This window comes from Mesoplodon bidens, assembly GCF_964165515.1.
Source record: "Mesoplodon bidens genome assembly, chromosome: 3".
Lineage (NCBI taxonomy): Eukaryota > Metazoa > Chordata > Mammalia > Artiodactyla > Ziphiidae > Mesoplodon > Mesoplodon bidens.
The window spans coordinates 86,337,585-86,362,861 of record NC_138178.1 but is presented as its reverse complement, the minus strand read 5'-3'; the positions used below and the strand labels follow the sequence as shown (position 1 = coordinate 86,362,861).

The following is a 25,277-nucleotide window of genomic DNA, read 5'->3' as shown; positions in this document are numbered from 1 at the left end:
GGTTATATATGGCTTGTCTTTGTTATTTTATGAGTGGAATTGATGTACTTTCCAGCCTCCTGAATCTTTTTGGGAGCCAATGTTCCAAGGACAATTTTGAAAACATTAAGGGTATATCATTACTGGAATTCTTCTAGTTAAATACCATCAAGGAAATTTTTATCATTAGCCTACACGTTGGTCAGCAGTTTTTGGAGCACTGCATTCTCACTAACAATATAATAATAAATAATAATGATAGATATAACCATTGAACACTTACCATATACCTACTTCCATGTAAACAAACAACTTTACATGCATTTTCTAATATAACTCCCAATAAACAGATAAAGTAGGTAATTTTTTAAAATTTTATGAAAGACTTAGAGAGGTAAGTAACTATTCAAAGTCACATCATTTTCTAAGTGGATAAACTTGTTTTTGAAGGCCAGATCTTAATTCTATTATATTGAATCTCATTTATATAGTATTTCCACAGTTTACTAGGGATCTTATTCATGTCACTTTTAGTACACACAACAACTCTAAGGAAAAAAGAAAGTATATGTTATTTTTACCTGTTTTTTGTTTGTTTTGTTTTATTTTGTTTTAGACAGATGACATAACTGAAGCTCAGAGTGATTTTCTGACTAGCCCAAAGTCTCACACTAACTACTGGGAAAGCCAGATTTAAAATTTTAATTTCCTGGATTTCAGTGCAGCACTTTTTCTACTAGATCAAGCTACCACTACATCATAGGCAATAAAGGAAATCTGCTTTTATATTAGTCACCTAACAACTACTGAAATAAGTTTTAGAGCCAGCATACTGAACCATGCTATATTCTAGAGTATGATTATATATATTTTTTCATATTATGTTGTTGGTAATTAAATTGTATAAGTGGCTTAGGGTTCTATTCCAGTTATAAAGTCAGTATTATTATTCATAAAGTAGATCCAAAAATAGATACAATTTATGTGTTTTGTACTCACCTGAAAATGTAGTACAGCTTGAAATAGGAGCTAACCTAACAAAAGAGATATTCCCACACAATGCTGGTAAAAATGTATGGGCTTGCACCACACTTATTTAGTGGATTTAGGAACCTAAGAGGTCATGCTATTTATCTAGTTCACTGGCTTCAATACATTTATATTTAACAATGAATTCTCTTAGAAATAAAACCACAGGTGAAATATAATGAACAGAACAGATGAAAGAAGAGCTGTTCTGGTTAAATCATGGAAATGTTGCTTCAATATGGCTTGGATACCCTTTCAGTTCCCTAGAACACTAGCAGAACACTCATCCAGCTGAATCATATATTGTTCCTCAAAACACATCAGAAATCTTAACTGATACTGGAAATGTTATTAAATTATAATATTTTAAAATATTACTGGGGGTGGAGTCAAGGTGGTGGACTAGGAGGATGCGGAGTTCGTGTCTCCACACAACTAGGGCACCTACCAGGCACCAGTGGGGGACCACGGACACCTAAGGGGACAGGAGGAACCCCCAGCGACCGGGTAGGACATGGGGCATGGGGGGAGTGAAGGGGGAGGAGAAGTGGAGGCAGGATGGGACTGGTGTCCCTGAGGGGCAGCTGGAGGAGGGGAAGAGATCCCATGCCTGAAGGGGTAAATTGGGGGACCATTGGGAGGGCAGAGGATCAAAAGGGAGCATGGCCAGGATTCCCCTGCCCACTAGGGCCCCTGGGAGCCTGCTGAGATCCCAGGCCTGATCCTCTGCACACGGAGGCCCCCTCCAGCCATGCACAGGTCCTGAGGGAGTGGGAGGGATGGAAGGGGGAGCAAAAGTAAAGGCCAGACCTCCAGGACCAGCACCCCTGAGGGGTGGCTGGGGGAGGAGGAGTTCCTACACCCAGCAGAACCCACCCACAGTTAGGGGTCCAGCGGGGACAGGGGAGACCCTGGGGAGATGGTGGTGGCGGCGTGCAGAGAAACGGAAGGGAATGCGGCCAGCAGTTTCCCTGTCTACTTAGGCACCGGGGAGCCTGATGGGCTCCTGGGCCTAATCCTCTGCCCTCGGAGTCTCCCTCCTGCAGTGCAGAGCCCAGGCCCCGCCCCTACACCCCCACCCAAGGCCCTACCTCTACACTTGGAGACTCCCTCCAATGCTGGGTCTAAACCCCACCCACACACCCTCACTCAGGGCCCGAACTCCAAACTCTGGAACTCCACACTCCAGAGGTCCTCCTTTCCATGTACTGCCTCTCCCCTTCTGTGCAGGTACTAAGCAGAGGCCCTGCCCCATGCTCAAATGTCACCCCCCACCCACCTAAGTCCCGCCACACACAAAATCCTGCCCCTGCTTAAGTTCTACCCCCACCTAAACTCCACCCAAATAGCCAAGGCTTTTATTTTTTTCCTCTTTTAGATTGGGGTTCTGTTTTACCTTGTTGATTCACTTATATTTTTATTTTACCTAATAAATCTTTTATTTTTCTAATTTTATTTTATTCTTTACACTCTGTTATTGTTCTCTCCTTTTGGCTTGTTCCCCCACTTTATTTTTTCTATTGTGGTTTTATTTTACCATGTTGCAGTTGTTTCAAATATATTTTTATTTTTCCTAATATATTTTGTTTTTTATTCTTTGATATGGTATTGCTCCTTTTTTTTTTTTTTTTTGCCACGCTATGCAGCTTGAAGGATTTTGGTTCCCAGCCTGGAGGTTGGGCCCGAGCTCCTGTGATGGGAGCTCTGAGTCCAAAAAGCTGGAATAACAGAGAACCTCAGACCCCAGGGAATATTAATCAGTGTGAGGCCTCCCGGTGGTGCTCATCTCAGCACCAAGACCTGGCTCTATCCAACTGCTTGCAAACTCCAGTGCTGGACGCCTCAGGCCAAACAACCAGTAAGACAAGAATACAGCCCCACCCATCAGAAGAAAAAAAAAGGAAATGACAAAAAATTATCTTACAGACAAAGGAGCAAGGTAAAAACTTACAAGAACAAATAAATGAAGAGAAATAGGCAACCTATCTGAAAAAGAATTCAGAGTAATGATAAAGATGATCCAAAATCTCAGAAACAGAATGGAGAAAATACAAGAAACATTTAACAGGAAGTAGGAGAACTAGAGAGCAAACTAACAGTGATGAACAACATAATAATTGAAAAGAAAAACACTCTAGAAGGAATCAACAGCAGAATAACTGAGACAGAAGAACAGATAACAGAGCTGGAAGATAAAATGGTGGAAATAACTGCCAGGGACAGAATAAAGAAAAAAGAATGAAAAGAAATGAGGACAGTCTCAGAAACTCCTGGGACAGCATTAAATGCACCAACATTTGAATTATAGGGGTCCCAGAAGAAGCAGAGAAAAGAAAGGGTCTGAGAAAATATTTCAAGACATTATATTTGAAAACTTCCCTAACATGGGAAAGGAAATACTCAATCAAGTACAGGAGGCACAGAGAGTCCCATACAGGATAAATCCAAGGAGAAACACACCAAGACACATTAATCAAACTATCAAAAATCAAATACAAAGAAAAATTATTAAAAGCAGCAAGGGAAAAACAACTAATAACATACAAGGGAATCCACATAAGGTTAACAGCTGATCTTACAGCAGAAATTCTGCAAGTCAGAAGGGAGTACCAGGACATATTTAAAGTGATGAAAGGGAAAAACCTACAACCAAGATTACTCTACCCAGTAAAAACCTCATTCAGATTTGACAGAGAAATTAAAACCTTTACAGACAAGCAAAAGTTAAGAGAATTCAGCACCACCAAACCAGCTTTACAACAAATGCTAAAGGAACTTCTCTAGGCAAGAAACTCAAGAGAAGGAAAAGACCTATAATAACAAACCCAAAACAGTTGGTAACAGGAATATACATATCAATAACTACCTTAAATGTAAATGGATTAAATGCTCCAACCAAAAGACACAGACTGGTTGAATGGATACAAAAACAAGACCTCTAGATTAGCTGTCTACGAGAGACTCACTACAAAACTAGGGACACATACAGACTGAAAATGAGGGGATGGAAAAAGATATTCCATGCAAATGGAAATCAAAAGAAAGCTGTAGTAGAAATTCTCATATCAGACAAAATAGACTTTAAAATAACGACTATTACAAGAGACAAAGAAGGACACTACATAGTGATCAAGGGATCAATCCAAGAAGAAGGCATAACAATTGTAAACATGTATGCACCCAACATAGGAGCACCTCAATACATAAGGCAAATGCTAACAGCCATAAAAGGGGAAATTGACAGGAACACAATCATAGTAGGGGACTAAAACAGCCCACTTTCACCAATGGACAGATCATCCAAAATGAAAATAAATAAGGAAACACAAGCTTTAAATGACACATTAGATAAGACGGACTTAACTGATATTTATAGGACATTCCATCCAAAAACAACAGAATACATTTTCTTCTCAAGTGCTCATGGAACATTTTCCAGGATAGATCATATCTTGGGTCACAAATCAAGCCTTGGTAAATTCAAGAAAATTGAAATCATATCAAGTATCTTTTCTGACCACAACGCCATGATACTAGATATCAATTACAGTAAAAAATCTGTAAAAAATACAAATACACATGGAGGCTAAACAATGCGTTACTAAATAACCAAGAGATCACTGAAGAAATAAAAGAGGAAACCAAAAAATACCTAGAAACAAATGACAATGAAAACACGACAACCCAAAACCTATGGGATATAGCAAAAGCAGTTCTAAGAGGGAAGTTCATAGAAATACAATCCTACCTCAAGAAAAAAGAAACATCTCTAATAAACAACCTAACCTTACACCTAAAGCAATAGAGAAAGAACAAAAAACCCCACAAAGTTAGCAGAAGGAAAGAAATCATAAAGATCATATTAGAAATAAATGAAAAAGAAATGAAGGAAACAACAGCAAAGATCAATAAAACTAAAAGCTGGTTCTTTGAGAAGATAAACAAAATTGATAAACCATTAGCCAGACTCATGAAGAAAAAACGGAGAAGACTCAAACAACAGAATTAGAAATGAAAAAGGAGAAGTAACAACTAACACTGCAGAAATACAAAGGATCATGAGAGATTACTACAAACAAATATATGCCAACAAAATGGACAACCTGGAAGAAATGGGCAAATTCTTAGAAAAGCACAACCTTCTGAAACTGAACCAGGAAGAAATAGAATACATAAACAGACCAATCACAAGCACTGAAATTGAGACTGTGATTAAAAATCTTCCAACAAACAAAACACAAGGACCAGATGGTTTCACAGGGGAATTCTAGCAAAGGTTTAGAGAAGAGCAAACACCTATCCTTCTCAAACTCTTCCAAAATATAGCAGAGGGAGGAACACTCCCAAACTCATTCTATGAGGCCACCAACACCCTGATACCAAAACCAGACAAAGATATCACAAAAAAAGAAAACTACAGGCCAATATCACTGATGAACACTGATGCAAAAATCCTCAAAAAAATACTTGGAAACCGAATCCAAAAGCACATTAAAAGGATCATACACCATGATCCAGTGGGGTTTATCCCAGGAATGCAAGGATTCTTCAATACAGGCAAAATAATGAATGTGATACACCATATTAACAAATTGAAGGATAAAAACCATATGATCATCTCAATAGATGAAGAAAGAGCTTTCAACACCCATTTCTAAAAAAAAAAAAAAACCACCCACAAAGTAGGCATAGAGGGAAGCTACCTCAACATAATAAAGGTCATATATGACAAACCCACAGCCAACATCATTCTCAACGGTGAAAAACTTAAACCATGTCCTCTAAGATCAGGAACAAGAAAAGGTTTCCCACTCTCACCGCTATTATTCAACATAGTTTTGGAAATTTTAGCCAATCAGAGAAGAAAAAGAAATAAAAGGAATCTAAATCGTAAAAGAAGAAGTAAAACTGTCACTGTTTGCAGATGACATGATACTATAAATAGAGCATCCTAAAGATGCTACCAGAAAACTACTAGAGCTAATCAATGAATTTGGTAGGGTAGCTGGACACAAAATTAATGCACAGAAATCTCTTGCATTCCTACACACTAATGATGAAAAATCTGAAAGAGAAATTAAGGAAACACTCCCATTTACCATTGCAACAAAAGAATAAAATATCTAGGAATAAACCTAGCAAAGGAGACAAAAGACCTGTATCCAGAAAAGTATAAGACACTGATGAAAGAAATTAAAGACGATACAAACAGATGGAGAGGGCTTCCCTGGCGTCACACTGGTTGAGAGTCTGCCTGCCGATGCAGGGGAAGCGGGTTTGGGCCCCGGTCCATGAAGATCAAACATGCCATGGAGCAGCTGGGCCCATGAGCCATGGCCACTGAGCCTGCGCGTCCGGAGCCTGTGCTCCGCAACGGGAGAGGCCACAACAGTGAGAGGCCCACATACTGCAAAAACAAACAAAAAAACAGATGGGGAGATATACCATGCTCTTGGATTGGAAGAATCAACATTGTGAAAATAACTATACTACCCAAAGCAATCTACACATTCAATGCAATCTCTTTCAAACTACCAGTGGCATTTTTCACAGAACTAGAACAAAAAATTTCACAATTTGTATGGAAAAACAAAATACCCCAAATAGCCAAAGCAATCTTGACAAAGAAAAACGGAACTGGAGGAATCAGGCCCCCTGACTTCAGACTATACTACAAAGGTACAGTAATCAAGACAGAATGGTACTGGCACAAAAACAGAAATATAGATCAATGGAACAGGATAGAAAATCCAGAGATAAACCCATGCACATATGGTCACCTTATCTTTGATAAAGGAGGCAGGATTATACAATGGAGAAAAGACAGCCTCTTCAATAAGTTGTGCTGGGAAAACTGGACAGCTACACGCTAAAGAATGAAAGTAGAACACTCCCTAACACCATACAAAAAATAAACTCAAAATGGATTACAGACCAAAATATAAGGCCAGACACTATCAAACTCTTAGAGGAAAACATAGGCAGAACACTTTGACATAAATCACAGCAAAATCCTTTTTGACCCACCTCCTAGAGAAATGGAAATAAAAACAAAAATAAACAAATGGGACCTAATGAAACTTCAAAGCTTTTGCACAGCAAAGGAAACATAAACAAGACCAAAAGACAACCCTCAGAATGGGAGAAAATATTTGCAAATGAAGCAACGGACAAAGGATTAATCTCCAAAATATACAAGCAGCTCATGCAGCTCAATATCAAAAAAACAAAGAACCCAATCCAAAAATGGGCAGAAGACCTAAATAGACATTTCTCTAAAGAAGATACACAGACTGCCAACAAACACATGAAAGGATGCTCACCATCACTAATCATTAGAGAAATGAAAATCAAAACTACAATGAGGTATCACCTCACACTGGTCAGAATGGCCATCATCAAAAAATCTACAAACAATAAATGTTGCAGAGGGTGTGGAGAAAAGGGAACCCTCTTGCACTGTTGGTGGGAATGTAAATTGACACAGCCACTATGGAGAACAGTATGCAAGTTCCTTAAAAAACTATAAATAGAACTACCATATGACCCAGCAATCCTACTACTGGGCATATACCCTGAGAAAACCATAATTCAAAAAGAGTCATGTACCACAATGTTCATTGCAGCACTATTTACTATAACCTGGACGTGGAAGCAACCTAAGTGTCCATCGACAGACGAATGGATAAAGAAGATGTGGCACATATATACAATGGAATATTACTCAGCCATAAAAAGAAACCAAATTGAGTTATTTGTAATGAGGTGGATGGACCTGGAGTCTGTCATACATAGTGAAGTAAGTCAGTAAACAAATACCATATGCTAACACATATATGCAGAATCTAAAAAAAAATGGTTCTGATGAACCTAGGGGTAAGAAAGGAATAAAGACACACTTGTAGAGAATGGACTTGAGCACATGGGGAGGGGGAAGGGTAAGCTGGGACAAAGTGAGAGAGTACCAATGACACATATACACTACTAAACGTAAAATAGATAGCTAGTGGGAAGCAGCTGCATAGCACAGGGAGATCAGCTCAGTGCTCTGTGAAGATCTAGAGGTGTGGAATACGGAGGGTGGTAGGGAGACGCAAGAGGGAGGGTATATAGGGATATATGTATGCATATATCTGATTCACTTTGTTATACAGCAGAAACTAACACAACATTGTAAAGTAATTATACTCCAATAAAGATGTCAAAAAAATTATTACTTAATAACTGCATTTTAATTTTAGGAAGCCAGTAGTTTCTGGAGAATAGCTTGCTTAAAGATAAAAAGATTTCTAATCCTTGTTTATTCCAAGGATAATCCTATATATGTAGTGGGTCATTAATATCTTTGGGTCAAATCTGTTTGTTCAAAATAATATTATATGGCTTGACAAAGTTACTAGAAACATTGCTAGATTATGTTTCCTTCAAAAACTTGCTATATATAATCCTAATAGATTTAAGTGGGAAAGTAATGTTTCTTCTCACGTTCTATCATGGAAAAACATAAATTTGGGATTCAGATCTAGAGAAAGTAACTTAAGGTAATAAAACTCTGATTGAACAAATTTCCCTATGTAATTACCTTTGTAGAACTGATAACACCACTTCCTATCCCTCATTCAACTCCTAACAATAATAGAAACATAGTACAGATAATGTTACCTAGAATTACATTAATTATTCTAACATGAAGCTCTATGTAAATGGTTTGCATGTAAAATTAGTAACACCCATTCCTTCATGGTATGAAAGAATCCATTAGCAGTTTTCTTTGGGTAATTTGAGGTGGGGAGGTGAAGAACTGAGCCTGTTATCAGGCTCCCCTGATGGGGTAGCACACCTTCTTAATGCTTAGACTGCACTCCCCTGCGTTACCCTACTTTCCATCCTTCTAGATCCAGAGGCCACATGGCAGTCATTGGTATTCACCACTTTTTCCAGGCTCACGTATTCTCTAATGTAAGACTCGGGTACTGCTAATTTCCATTCTTTTATTGCTTCCCAGATACCCATGTGTTTCTCTTTTTAATCCTAAGCAGAGTTTTTATCCTCCTGAATCAAGTGAGGACCCTCAACCCATCTGATATTGTAGAGTGTTTTCTAAGTGAAACCTCCCTCAATGTCACTGATTTGCAGTGGATATTCTGTTTCGTGTTCATCAGCACATTACAGTATTGAGTAAAGCTACAACTTTATTACTCACTACAGTGTTTGATTTCACTAATCTTTTTCTGATTAATAAAGACTCTGGATCTTTGAAATCCATATTAAGGTTTTAACTTCTCTGAAAGAACTCTAAATTTCAAACAGGATTTCTAACATGTGCAGAATACTAAAAAACCAAGCTCTGTGACAGGATCGGAAAAACATTTTTTGTACCAGTGCTACCCCTACTGAAAAATTAATTATGCTGTAAATCAACTTTTAAAAAAAGAAGTTTAAAAAATATCACTATACCTTAAATTTATGGAGAAACCACCACCAAAAAGAATCATGCAAAAGAGCAACAGAGGCTTCTGAGAGGAAATGAGTCTTCCAGATTTTAGAACTTTTTCTCTATGGAAAAAAGACACATGGAGATCAAATTAATAATATTATAAGACATGTTACTGTAAATAGGCTTTATAAAGAGTGTGTATTTAATAGTTATAAACTACCACTGCTTCATAGAAATTTAATGTGAGCCATATATATATTTTCTAATAGACATTTTAAAAAAGTAAAAGTAAAAGGTGAAATTTTAGTGACATTTTAACCAAATATATTTAAAATATATTTTAATACATAATTGTTATTAAATTATTAATGAAATATTTTACATTCTTTTGGGTACTGGGTCTTTGAAATATACTGTATATTTTATACTTATAGCACATCTCAATTTGAACATAAATTTTCATCATAAATACTACATCATAATTAGATTTTGTAAACTATATGGTTGTAATTTTGTTTCAACCATAATTGAAAGTTGTTCAATAACTGAATCAAGTATTAATTTTAAAATTTATATATAATTAAAATAAATAAAATTTAAAGAGTCAGCTGATCACAGACATAGAAAACAAACTTATGGTTACCAAAGGGGAAAGTAGGGGAGAGGGATAAATTATGAGTTTGGGATTAACAGATACACTCTACTATATATAGACTAGATAAACAACAAGGTCCTACTGTATAGCATAGGGAACTATATTCAATACCTTGTAATAACCTATAATGGAAAAGAACCTTAAAAAGAATATATATACATATATATGTATAACTGAATCACTTTGCTATACACCAGAAACTAACACAACACTGTAAAACAACCATACTTCAATAAAAAAAAATTCAGCTGAGTCACACCAGGCATATTTCATATTCTCAATAATCACATTTGATTAGTAGTCACTGAAATGACAGTGTAGGCTAGACCAGGAATAGCAAAAATCCAAGACACATGTTAACAATTTCCCTTTTATGCTGAAGACAGGTATCAACAATCATGGGATTCTAACCCAATGGGCCCCATCATAAGTCTAGACCCTAAAGATAGTGTTCTCTCTAAGCAATTCATCAAAATTGGCACATAAAGTTAATTTACCATGACTACTAGAGACTATAAGTCTTGGTTTAAAGAGGTACCTTCAATAGTCTTTTTATTTTATTAACTAAAAGTTTGTAATGCCAGATTCAGTAGAGTTCAAGAATTCTTTTAATGAAATCCATAGGTATGAATTTCTGTTCCTCAAGTACAAGTCTACAAATAGAATACCATGCAAACGTTTATACCAAGGAGATTATTTATCATGCATACTGTGTGAGCACTTCTCCTTTATAGGCCACTAAGTATAGTATATACATCGGTAACAGCTTCAACTTATTTAGCACTTCTTAATTACAAAAACATATGAGAAGTACATAAAGAAAAAAGTAGAAAATTAAAATACAGGAGAAAATCTGAATATTTTTTGTTGAAATTATTTGCAAATTTCAAGCAAACATGCTTTTTAGTGTAAACTAACTGCATGATTGCTTCTATTCTAAGCTTTGGTTATGTTTAGTATCACTAACTTTCTTTTTCAGGAAAATTCCAAATTCTTTAAAATATATCAGTATTTAGTCAAAACAACCAAAAACAGAAATCAGCCAAAAAACCCCAAACCTGACTTTAAAAGTTAAATGGTACTTTCCTCCATCACCCTCTACCCTTTTGTGATACTTTTTTGACTCAAATAAATGTAAACATACCTTAAAGCCTATACATTATCTGACTTGGAACTTTTTCTCCTAATATAGATTCTAGGTTGGATAAAACTATTTCTAATGTTCTCTTGATTTCTGTTTGTGTATATCTGTATCTTTGTGGCTCAGCTTTCTCAAAATATAGGCCCCTTTTCACTCAATTCAATAAAATTTTTACTGAGCATCATCTGTAGCCAAGGGTCCGTTCTGGGTGGTAAAGGGGATAATTTATACTTTATCAAGAAACTTAATCTATGACTGTATGTTCAGGAATGTATTTGGATGGGGTTACATGAATCCAGTCAATTCCATGGATTCCCTCACCTTCAAGCATGTAACAGTAACCCTTTAACCTTCTTTTTCCAAGTTTCAGATGTTATAATAAGCATTTCTATGAAATAACCTTCCCTCTGATATTATTTTCCTACACTTATTTTCTCTTCACTTTATGTCATCATCTATCTCAATGCCATTGCACTGTGCATGCTCTAGCAAGCCAATTTAAATTCTTTACTGAAATCAGGGAGGGGTATTAACAAATAAAATACTGGTTATCTATACCTAGATATACCACTGGTACACAAACTCAAAATATCCTACACCCAGCTGCTTGTCATATCTTGTTCACCCCTTCCTCCAAACCCATACCTACTTACACTCCTCACTTTCCTACTTCTTTCAATAATGCCAGCATCCTCCAAGTTAACCATATGAAATGTTTATCATAGCTGTACTTCTATGCCTTGTTTATGTGACTGTGATGTACATGCATCCATAGTTAAAATATAGTCCCATTTTAGAAAACAGAATGTGAGAGTTAAAAAGATTATATTGTCTAGAACATTTATAAGATTATTTTAACAATAACTTGTGTTTTCTTTTTACAATAAAACATTTTCCCTGAGGAAACTTTGGAAAATATAGTCAGAGAAAGTAACAAATAAGCTCATGATCCAGGCATAACAATTACCATCTATTGTTTTTCTCTAAAAAAATGGTATCAGGTGATCAAGACGGCAAACTAAGCCTTCCCTCTCACCCAAATCCCATAAAACATAAAAGAGAATTGAAAAGCATCTGTATTAGCATGGAAAATAAGAGAGAGTGTCATTACTGAATCATTTTAGGTGGAGTTTTCAACTGAGGTGCTCTGTGGTTCCCTAACTGAGGGGCAAGCAGGAGACCCAAGTCAGGTTAATCAGATTATTTCTTGGAATACTGTGTCTTGAAGATGAAACACTAAAGTGATATACTCTCTTTCATCTTGAAGAGAGGGAAAAATGGGCAGAAAATAATGGCTGGAGCTGATTCATCCAAATTTAATGGTTGATTATACTCCTTCTGAAGGACTATAGAGTACTATAGCAGGAGAGAAAACAGGGATTTTGTTTTGAGAAAGAAAGAGCCACAGGAAGGCTGGGGGTGAGGGATGGGAAGAGGGCCTACTAGGGGCCAAGTCCCTCTTAGAGAACTGTCTTGAGAGGAATCTGCCTGGAGGTACAAGGAGCACTGTTCAAATCCCCAGGAAACAGAAACCTTTTTAGGTGACCGCTTAACATTTAACTGGGTGGGAAATCACTACCAGTAACCACTCAGCCCTCATCCTATCCCTGGCAATCGGTGTCCAATGATCTAGTTACCTTCCTATGCCTGCAGTTTTTCATCAATTGGCTTCTCTGTAGGGATATTTCTTAAAAATGCCCCAGACACTTGGAGGTTCAAAAGGTAGGGTGTGGGGAAGGGTTCTCATAAATTATTTTGGGATCAAAATGAGCAGGCTGACATATCCTGAGCTACAGAGCAGGAAGAGGGGGAGTGAAACACCTGTTACAGTCACATGCCAAGCCAATGCACACTGGCAGCCTCAGACTCCTGAGGCAGTAACACAGAATCTAATACACTCTCTTCTGGAGATTAGGGTGTTAAAAATGTCACTGGTTGGGGCTTCCCTGGTGGCGCAGTGGTTGAGAGTATGCCTGCTGATGCAGGGGACACGGGTTCATGCCCCGGTCTGGGAGGATCCCACATGCTGCGTAGCGGCTGGGCCTGTGAGCAACGGCCGCTGAGCCTGTGCATCCGGAGCCCGTGCTCCGCAAAGGGAGAGGCCACAACAGTGAGAGGCCCGCACACCGCAAAAAAAAAAAAAAAAGTCACTGGTCTTTCCTGCCACACTTAATGCCCAAAAGAATTAAATCTTGCTTAACACCTGATCTGTCATAGCTTAAAATTAAGGTCTAATTCATTAAATGATATTCTCAAAATATATCACACAATAATAATAAAATAATGTTTACATACGTCAAAGTTATGGGATTTTAAAATAAAAAGATAAATTCGTTCAGCATTCAAATGTCTGGGTAGTTGAGTAAGCTCATTTGTTCTGAATCCTGGAAAGTTGCAACCCTAGAAAGAGGGAAATACCACAGAACAGGAATTACTTCATTCTTTTCAGTATAGTAGTCTCATATGTCTACAGAAGACAGATATTTAACTATCATTTATTAACATAATTATTTTACATATTTTTACTAAAAATAAGTAAAATATATTTATCCCACCTAAGAAAAATCTTCATATTATCTGTTTCTATGAAATTAAGAGCATTGACATATTCATATGCCAAATCTAAAAGTAAAAACAATTACTTCAGAACTAATTTTGACATAGCTCAAATTACCAAGAATTTTAGTTACACTACACATAAAGAAATGGACCAGGCAGAAAAAGAACACTTCTGTATTTGTTTCCAACTTTCTCTCCTGGGGCCCCTATCTAAATTTATAGCTATATCTATCTTATTGTAAACATTCTTTTAGATCCACATAATACTTTTGATATATAATCTCATAAAACAGAAATTGTAAATACCTCTATATCCTTCTTTGTCTCCATGTCATCTGAAAGCTGGAAAACATTTAAAATAAAATCTTTAAAATTCTAAATTTAAGAATTTTTATACTTTGTAACTTTGTTCAGTTAACGTGTGTGTGTGTGTGTGTGTGTGTGTGTGTACGCATCTCTTACTGAGGCCTAGAATGCTGTTGCTGTATTAGATGCTGGGAATGCAAAGATATTCCTTGCCCTCAAGTTAGTCAGAGGGCAAGAGAGGAATCAGATACGTATACAAAACACAAAGAGATAAAGGCTATGATAGAAATATAAACAAACTACTTATTGCAGTTTGGGTCCACTGGGAAACAGACTGTGAGGTAGAATTTAGTGTTCACAATGTTTATTGGGAGTGCCTTTGGGATCAATATCTATGGAAGGCAAGAGGAGAGGGAAGATTGAGAAGTCAGCTATGATGCAAGTCTAACAGCCCTGACCCTAGGCAGAGCTTGTGAACTGAAAGGACCCATAGTAGTTGTCCTGCACTGGGTTGAAACTGCCAGGCCTTTCTGTTTCCGACTTGATTAGTCATTGTATGTGAGTGGCTCCTGGATGGTCGTTTACTTGGGAGAGGAAGTTCTCTCTGTGAGAGGCAATCCCTGAAGGGGCTGCAGCTGAAGGGTGTCCCCTAACAGCATTCTTAGCAGTTGGGGCAACGGGTCATTCCTGGAAGGGGAATCTGGGAGGCACATCTTTGTGTCCACCACACTACTTTACACAGAGAATAAGAAGCCTTCTGTATAAATTAGTTTTTGATCATTTAGACATGTTAATATATTGTTTATTATTTTCCATATACCCATTTCCTCCCCAAATACATAAGCTTACAGGCAAATTTTATACACATACACACATACATATATTATTTAAGAGAAGACATAGGAAACCAATTTGAAAGGATGATTACAGATTGCTAAATGAAAGAGGATCACATTATTGGCATTTTAAAAAAATGTGCAAAGGGATAAAAAAGAGAAGGAAAGTGAGATCAATTATAAGAAAGAAGGCTATGTGCTTGACAGGTACAGATATAATTGGTCATTAAAGACGGTGTCAGATTTAGAAAGATGTAATGTTAATCTCAAAGTCCTGGCTTTATTCTGCAGGAAGCAAAGAAACACTTTTCAAGGAACAGAGTAATAGTAACACAGAACTAGTTCTTGGTCATACAACCTGGAAAAGATACCACAAAAATATAAATAATTCATGTTAAAATCCTGGATTTCCCTGGTGGCACAGTGGTTAAGAATCTGCCTGCCAATGCAGGTGACACAGGTTCAAGCCGTGGTCCGGGAAGATTCCACATGCCACGGAGCAACTAAGCCCATGCACCACAACTACTGAGCCTGCTCTCTAGAGCCCGCAAGCCACAACTACTGAAGCCCGCATGCCTAGAGCCCACATTCCACAACAAGAGAAGCCACCGCAATGAGAAGCCTGTGCACTGCAATGAAGAGTAGCCCCTGCTCACCGCAACTAGAGAAAAGCCCACGTGCAGCAACGAAGACCCAATGCAGCCAAAAATCATATTTAATAAAAATTATTATTAAAACTTTTGTTAGTGTAATTCATCTAAAGGTCATTTCAATAGATCCTGGAAAGTCATCTGATAAAATTCATTAGAATTTTTGAAATTCTTTTGAAAATTAATACAGAAATCACAATGAATAATGTAACTACCAGTGTTCCCATGTTCCCACAACCTAGAATGGATTACTGTTATTTTAGTATTTGCTTAAGACTAGTTAAGATAAAATATGAAGTGTACATATAATAAAATATAAAATTAGATCCCTTTTTACCATGATCTCTAGTTCAAACCGTGTGTTCCCTTTCCTTGAGATAGTCACTATCACTTGTTTGGTTTGCACCCCCTCAATTCCATTAAAATACTTTTACATATAGGTGTATATATATATATAGAAAGAATATACAGACTTTTGGTATGTTTTTAAAATTTAAAGGAATGATATTAACTGTAGATATTACTTGGTAATTTGCTTTTTTTCACTGAATATCATGTTTTGACAATCTACACAAGTTGGTATTTATGGACCTGTTAACTTCCAGACAGCTTTTCTACCAACCTACCTATTCCCTCTGCAAAATATAAATAAAATCAATAAAAGTTCACAAGCAACTTTGCCAAACATCAAGAGCAAATGATATCCCTATATTCAACAAACTATCTATAGACTAAAGAGATGAAGCTAAGTAACTAATTTTCTGAAGTATGTATAATTTTTATACCAAAACCAAAAAAGATAATCATAACTTATCAAACATAGATATAAAATCCAAAAAGCAAACCAAATCCAGTAATGCATTAAAAATATATCCTAATATAAGAATGGTTCAACTTCTGAAAAGCTGTTAATGTAATCTGTCACATTCACACATGAAAGGCTTAAAATAGCTTTTGCTATCATCATAGTGGATTATTTTCCTCTCCATTTCAAACCATGAAGATGTTTTTAGTTTTTGTGCACAACAATATCTATATTCAAATCTAATATTTAATCTACATCTATACCCACATCCATATATCTTTAATAAACTTGGAGTAAATTTCTTCAATCTGAAAAAAAGTTATCTAAACATTTAAAGTTGTACCTAATAGCAAAGTACTAGCGTTCTTTCTGAGTCAGTTAGACAAGATGAGAAACTGGTAACATTGTTGAGTAATATACCTATACCAATAATAATTTTCTATATACCAACAATAACCCATTTAATTACATAACAGAAAACTAATCTCATGGACATTAGTAATAAAAATTTAAGATACCTAGGAATACATTTAACAGGGAATGTGTAGAACTTATATGAAGAAAATCACACGTTTTTACGTGACTATATGTGGAATATAAAAACAAAAGCAAAAACAAACCAAATAAATGAACAAACCAAACCAAATGAAAAACTAACACACATAAAGAGAATAGAGTAGTGGTTACCAGAGGGGAAAGGGTAGTGGGGAGGGCTAAATGAGTAAAGGAGATCAAATATGTGGTGACAGGCAGAATCTGTATTTTGGTGATGAGCATGCTGTAGGGTATACAGAAGTAGAAATATAATGTTGTACACATGAAACTTATGTAATGCTATAAACCAATGTTACCTCAATAAAAAAAAATTTTTAAAAAAGCACACAAATCTACTGATAGACCTAAAATAACATCCTTATGCTTTACTCCCTTACACAAAAATAAACACTAGAGTTAAACACAAAAAAATTAATCTGTAAGAACAATATAAGAGAACACAAGTGAATATATGTATGATCTTGTAATGAAGAAAGCTTTCTTAATATTATGGCACTAAAGGCAGAAGATTTCAATAAAAAATTACAGATTCATGAAAATATAAAATTCTATACAGTGAAAAAATACTTTTGGGTTAAAAGGCAACCAAGAAAGTAATATAAGTATGTATAACATATGTTACTGAGAAGGGTTAATAGTTTTAAAGCATAAACAGCTCTTAGAAATAGAAGAACAGCTAAAAAATGCCCAAAGTTCATAAATAGGCAATTCATAATAATAGAAACACAAAAGCTAATAAAAACCTAAAAAATCAACTTCATTAGTGAAATGTATGCAACTGATAACATTTATGCCTATCAATTTGCAAACATTAAAAAATATAATGTTAAATATTGACAAGGGGATGGGTAAGGGATCAATCACAAACTCTATTGTTACGAATACAAATTGGTGCCACCTTTCTAGAAAACATTTTGGCAGTATGTATCAAAACACTTTGCTTTTCACATTTTTCCCATGTGGTTCCACTTCTGAAATTTATATTAAGAAAATAATCATGATAAGCACAATTTTTAGCTCCAAATATGTTCACAGAACTTTTGTAAATAATAATGAATAATGAAAACTAACCTAAACGTCCAACAAAAGGGCTATTACATTAGTTTATTTTTGAAATGATGTAGAATGATATTTAATGATGAAAATTCCATAAAACATTTAATGAATTAGAAATACAGTTTAATTTGAATTTTCTAAAAAATTTTTAAAGAACAATGAAAATGACAATAGTGAGATATATGTAATTTATTTATAAATGATAAAATTAAGATGCTTGCCTTTTTAGTGCTTATCTGTTTTAATTTTCTAAAATGACTACCTTAGTCATAATCAGGAAGAAAACATAAAAAGTAATTTTGAAATTTAAAGAACATTTAAGGAGGTGGATGGACAAGTGGTAGCACTGAAAGTCTTTATAGCTTTAATTTTAGAATGTATTTTTGAAAAGGACTAAGTTTCTCAAAGTAATTCCAAATATAATTCTAATCAAACTCTCAAAGAGATTAAAAAAAAATTAACAAAGTAATTCTACAGGCAGTAAAAATAACTGTTATTTTTTTCCTAAAGGAAAATGACTGATATAGGACCTGTATCCCTAAGATGTTATAAATTTTTAAATAACCAGAGGATGAAATATAAGTCTTCAAATAACTTGTAGTGATGTGAAAATGCCAACACTCATATTGAGTGTGTAAAGAAAAATATGAGTCCAAATATTTTAAAAACACAGGGATAGATGATAAAAGACTAAAAGGAAATTTTTTAATGTTATTAGTGCTTATCTATGAAATTATAGTGATTATATTTTCTGTGAAAATATAATTTTTTAAGGAAGATGAAAACAAATACAATACCATTGTCTTCTTTTCCTTACAGTAATTCCTTAGAAATGCCTTATATTGTTCCAATTTTCCATGAGAGCCTTTAAAAAAATGAGAATTCACAACATATAAATATATAAATAGCCTTTAAAATTGAAAAAATTTAAATACTTTAAGTAGATTATATATAAAACCATTCAATGAGATCAACTAGCTATTTTGACAAGCATAATGCTAGACACACACAGTCTTAGTTGAATAATTGTATCTCCTGTTTCCTTTTGCTATTTAGAAATGTCATGCTCCAACTAATATATCTTTAGTAGTTATTCCTATATCCAAAGTTTTACCTTAATCCCTTACTACTGAACAAGCCCATGTTTTTCAAACAGCTCAGCCACTTACATTTGGTTGTTTCACTGTCACCTTATATTCAATACAGTACAGTACTTTGGAGCATGATGGCCCAGTGAAAGACTATGGGGGGCTTTGAAGTCAGATAACCTAGACTTGAGTCCAAGCTCTGATATTTACACATTGAGGACAATGAATATACAGAAAATTATTTTTTAAAAGCATACACATGTGCTCTCCCTCTCCCTATATGCTTATATAGCCACACACGACTATATATATGTAGCTTGTATAATTTCAAAAATATTTTTTAAGATTAAAATAATTTAAAATTCAATAAGGGACTTCCCTAGTGGCACAGTGCTTGAGAGTCTGCCTGCTAATGCAGGGGACACAGTTTGGAGCCCTGGTGCAGGAGGATCCCACATGCCACAGAGCAGCTAAGCCCAAGTGGCACAACTACTGAGCTTGCGCTCTGGAGCCTGCAAGCCACAACTACTGAGCCTGCATGCCACAACTACTGAAGCCTGCACAACTAGAGCTCATGTTCCACAACAAGAGAAGCCACTGCGATGCAACAGATAGTAGCCCCTGCTCGCTGCAACTAGAGAAAGCTCACACACAGCAACGAAGACCCAACGCAGTCAAAAAAAAAAAAAAATTCAATAAGAAAATTGTAACAGTAGTGAATTTAATAGTATTGTATTTAAACACATTCTCAGATTTTGAAAACTCAAGGTCCAAAAAAAGATATTAAATAGCTAAATAATACAATTATTATATTTATTTAATACGCGGAAAATACTTTATAAGAAAAACCAATATCATTCTTAAGACATATATGAGGAGCAAAGCTTCTTCATCTAGGCAGCAGGAGTGCTTCCTGCAGCAGCCAGTTTAATCCAGTTTTCAGTCTTTCCAACTCAAAGAACCAACCCCACTGTGCACCTAAGAGATGCCACAGGAGCAAAGAGCACCCTCTCATCACAGATGATTGTCATTGTGACAAAGCTCTATGACTATAACCTCGGGAGCATCACAGAGAGGTCACTTTGGAGCCGTGTGGATGACAAGGTCTTGGTGCTGTGGCCTGATGGAAGGCCTGAGCCTCTGAGATGGGAGAGCTGAGTTCAGGACATTGGGCCAAAAGAGCCCTCTGGGCCCCATGTAATATAAATTGGTGAGGACTCTCCCAGAGATATCTCCAGCTCAACACTAAGACCCAGCTCCACACAATGGCCAGCAACCTCCAGTGCTGGATGCCCCATGCCAAACAACTAGCAAGACAGGAATACAACCCCACCAATTAACAGAGAGGCTGCCTAAAATCATAATAAGGTCACAGACATCCCAAAACACACCACCAGACATGGTCTTGCCCACCAGAAAGACAAGATCCAGCCCCACCCACCAGAACACAGGCACCAGTCCCCTCCACCAGGAAGCCTACACAAGCCACTGAACCAACCTCACCCACTGATAGCAGACACCAAAAACAACAGGAACAACAAAACTGCAGCTTGTGAAGAGGAGACCCCAAACACAGTAAGTTAAACAAAATGAGAAGACAGAGAAACACAGCAGTTGAAGGAGCAAGGTAAAGACCCACCAGACCAAACAAATGATGAGAAAATAGGCAGTCTACCTGAAAGAATTCAGAGTAACGATAATAAAGATGTTCCAAACTCTTCAAAATAAAATGGAGAAAATACAAGAAATGATTAACAAGGACCTAGAAGAACTAAAGAGAAATAAACAATGATGAACAACACAATAAATGAACTTAAAAATCCTCTAGAAGGAATCAATAGCAGAATAACTGAGTTAGAAGAACAAATAAGTGACCTGAAATATAAAATAGTGAAAATAACTACCACAGAGCAGAATAAAGAAAAAAGAATGAAAAGAAATGGGGACACTCTCAGAGACGTCTAGGACAACATTAAATGCACCAACATTCGAATTATAGGGGTCCCAGAAGAAGAAGAGAAAAAGAAAGGGACTGAGAAAATATTTGAAGAGATTATAGTTGAAAACTTACCTAACATGGGAAAGGAAATAGTCAATCAAGTCTAGGAGCACAGAGTGCCCCATACAGGAAACACAGAGAGTCCCATACAGGATAAATCCAAGGAGAAACATACCAAGACACATGGTAATCAAACTATCAAAAATTAAATACAAAGAAAAAATATTAAAAGCAGCAAGAGAAAAACAACTAATAATATACAAGGGAATCCCCATGAGGTTAACAGCTGATTTTTTCAGCAGAAACTCTTCAAGCCAGAGGAGAGTGGCAGGATATATTTAAAGCAATGAAAGGGAAAAACCTACAACCAAGATTACTCTACCCAGCAAGGAGCTCATTCAGATTTGACGGAGAAATTAAAACATTTACAGACAAGCAAAGGTAAGAGAATTCAGCACCACCAAACCAGCTTTACAACAAATGCTAATGGAACTTCTCTAGGCAGGAAACACAAAGAAGGAAAAGACCTACAATAACAAACCCAAAACAATTAAGAAAATGGTATTAGGAACATACATATTGATAACTACCTGAAATGTAAATGGTTTAATGCTCCAACCAAAAGACACAGACTGGTTGAATGGATACAAAAACAAGACCTGTATAAATGCTGTGTACAAGAGACCCATTTCAGACGTAGGGACACATACAGACTGAAAGTGAGGGGACGGAAAAAGATATTCCTTGAAAATGGAAACCAAAAGAAAGCTGGACTAGAAATTCTCATATCAGACAAAATAGACTTTAAAACAAAGACTATTACAAGAGACAAAGAAGGACACTACATAATGATCAAGGGATCAATCCAAGAAGAAGACATAACAATTGTAAACATTTATGCACCCAACACAGGAGCACCTCAATACATAAGGCAAATGCTAACAGCCATAAAAGGGGATATCTACAGTAACACAATCAGAGTAGGGGACTTTAACAGGCCACTTTCACCAATGGACAGATCATCCAAAATGAAAGTAAATAAGGAAATAGAAGCTTTAAATGACACACTGAACAAGCCAAACTTAACTGACATTTATAGGACATTCCCTCCAAAAACAACAGAATACACTTCCTTCTCAAGTGCTCATGGAACATTCTCCAGGATAGATCATATCTTGGGTCACAAATCAAATCTGGGTAAATTCAAGAAAACTGAAATCCTATCAAGCACCTTTTCGAACCACAATGCTATGAAGCTAGATATCAATTACAGGAAAAAACTGTAAAAAATACAAACCCATGGAGGCTTAACAATACACTACTAAATAACCAAGAGATCACTGAAGAAATCAAAGAAGAAATTTAAAAATACCTAGAAACAAATGACAATGAAAATATGATGACCCCAAACCTACGGAATGCAGCAAAAGCAGTTCTAAGAGGGAAGTTTATAGCAATACAATCCTACCTCCAGAAACAAGGAAAATCTCAAATAAACAACCTATCCTTACACCTAAAGCTATTAGAGAAAGAAGAACAAAAAAACCCCTTAAGTTAGCAGAAGGAAAGAAATCATAAAGATCAGATCAGAAATAAATGAAAAAGAAATGAAGGAAACAACAGCAAAGATCAATAAAACTAAAAGCTGGTTCTTTGAGAAGATAAACAAAATTGATAAACCATTAGCCAGACTCATGAAGAAAAAAGGCAGAAGACTCAAATCAACAGAATTAGAAACAAAAAAGGAGAAGTAACAACTGACACTGCAGAAATACAAAGGATCATGAGAGATTACTACAAACAAATATATGCCAACAAAATGTACAACCTGTAAGAAATGGACAAACTTTTAGAAAAGCACAACCTTCCGAGACTGAACCAGGAAGAAGTAGAAAATATAAAGAGACCAATCACAAGTACTGAAATTGAGACTGTGATTAAAAATCTTCCAACAAACAAAACACAAGGACCAGATGGTTTCACAGGGGAATTCTAGCAAAGGTTTAGAGAAGAGCAAACACCTATCCTTCTCAAACTCTTCCAAAATATAGCAGAGGGAGGAACACTCCCAAACTCATTCTATGAGGCCACCAACACCCTGATACCCAAACCAGACAAAGATATCACAAAAAAAGAAAACTACAGGCCAATATCACTGATGAACACTGATGCAAAAATCCTCAAAAAAATACTTGGAAACCGAATCCAAAAGCACATTAAAAGGATCATACACCATGATCCAGTGGGGTTTATCCCAGGAATGCAAGGATTCTTCAATACAGGCAAAATAATGAATGTGATACACCATATTAACAAATTGAAGGATAAAAACCATATGATCATCTGAATAGATGCAGAAAATGCTTTTGAAAAAATTCAGCACCCATTTATGATAAAAAAAAAACAATTCTGAACAAAGTAGTCATAGAGGGAAACTACCTCAATATAATAAAGGCCATATATGACAAACCCACAGCCAACATCATTCTCAATGGTGAAAAACTGAAACCATTTCCATTAAGATCAGGAACAAGACAAGGTTGGCCACTCCCACTGCTATTATTCAACATAGTTTTGGAAGTTTTAGCCAATCAGAGAAGAAAAAGAAATAAAAGGAATCCAAATCATAAAAGAAGAAATAAAACTGTCACTGTTCACAGATGACATGATACTATATATAGAGAATCCTAAAGATGCTACCAGAAAACTACTAGAGCTAATCAATGAATTTGGTATAGTAGCAGGATACAGAATTTATGCACAGAAATCTCTTGCATTCCTATACACTAATGACGAAAAATCTGAAAGAGAAATTAAGGAAACACTTCCATTTACCATTGCAACAAAAATAATAAAATACCTAGGAATAAACCTACCCACGGAGACAAAAGACCTGTATGCAGAAAACTATAAGACACTGATGAGAGAAATTAAAGATGATACAAACAGCTGGAGAGATATACCATGTTCTTGGATTGGAAGAATCAACATTGTGAAAATGACTATACTACCCAAAGCAATCTACAGATTCAATGTAATCCCTATCAAACTACCACTGGCATTTTTCACAGAAATAGAACCAAAAATTTCACAATTTGTATGGAAACACAAAAGACCCCAAATAACCAAAGCAATGTTGAGAATGAAAAATGGAGCTGGAGGAATCAGGCTCCCTGACTTCAGACTATGATACAAAGCTACAGTAATCAAGACAGTATGGTAGTGGCACAAAAGCAGAAATATAGACGAATGGAACAGGATAGAAAGCCTAGAGATAAGGTGACCATATGTACGTGGGTTTATCTTTGATAAAGGAGGCAAGAATATACAATGGACAAAAGACAGCCTCTTCAGTAAGTGGTGTTGGGAAAACGGGACAGCTACATGTGAAAGAATGAAATTAGAACACTTCCTAACACCACATATGAAAATAAACTCGAAATGGATTAAAGACCTAAATGTAAAGCCAGACACTACAAAACTCTTAGAGGAAAACATAGGCAGAACACTCTATGACATAAATCCCAGCAAGATCCTTTTTGACCCACCTCCTAGAGAAATGGAAATAAAAACAAAAATAAACAAATGGGACCTAATGAAACTTAAAAGATTTTGCACAGCAAAGGAAACCATAAACAAGACCAAAAGACAACCCTCAGAATGGGAGAAAATATTTGCAAACAAAGCAACTGACAAAGGATTAATCTCCAAAATATACAAACAGCTCATGCAGCTCAATATCAAAAAAACAAGCAACCCAATCCAAAAATGGGCAGAAGACCTAAATAGACATTTCTCCAGAGAAGATATACACATTGCCAACAAACACATGAAAGACTGCTCAACATCATTAATCATTACAGAAATGATTACCTCACACTGGTCAGAATGGCCATTATCAAAAAATCTAGAAACAATAAATGCTGGAGAGGGTGTGGAGAAATGGGAACCCTCTTGCACTGTTGGTGGGAATGTAAATTGATACAGCCACTATGGAGAACAGTATGGAGGTTCCTTAAAAAACTAAAAACAGAACTACCATATGACCCAGCAATCTCACTACTGGGCATATACCCTGAGAAAACCATAATTCGAAAAGAGACATGTACCACAATGTTCACTGCAGCTCTATTTACAATATCCAGGACATGGAAGCAACCTAAGTGTCCACTGACAGATGAA

The 25,277-nt window shown here is 36.1% G+C and overlaps 1 protein-coding gene across 4 annotated transcripts in view; it reads right to left on the bottom strand.

Moving 5' to 3' along the window:
• The window catches only part of FAM227B (family with sequence similarity 227 member B), a gene marked incomplete at its 3' end in the record, with an annotated part of 264,786 nt that overhangs the window by 213,323 nt on the left and 26,186 nt on the right, over positions 1 to 25,277 (bottom strand). For all 4 annotated transcript variants that reach the window (XM_081229396.1, XM_081229395.1, XM_081229397.1 and 1 more), the window contains exons 4-7: positions 18,806 to 18,873; positions 14,107 to 14,142; positions 13,537 to 13,641; positions 9,466 to 9,564 (exon numbers count right to left, since the gene is read on the bottom strand). In XM_081229396.1, coding sequence (XP_081085522.1) covers positions 9,466 to 9,564; positions 13,537 to 13,641; positions 14,107 to 14,142; positions 18,806 to 18,873 — 308 coding nt within the window. The remainder of the gene's footprint in view (positions 1 to 9,465; positions 9,565 to 13,536; positions 13,642 to 14,106; positions 14,143 to 18,805; positions 18,874 to 25,277) is intronic.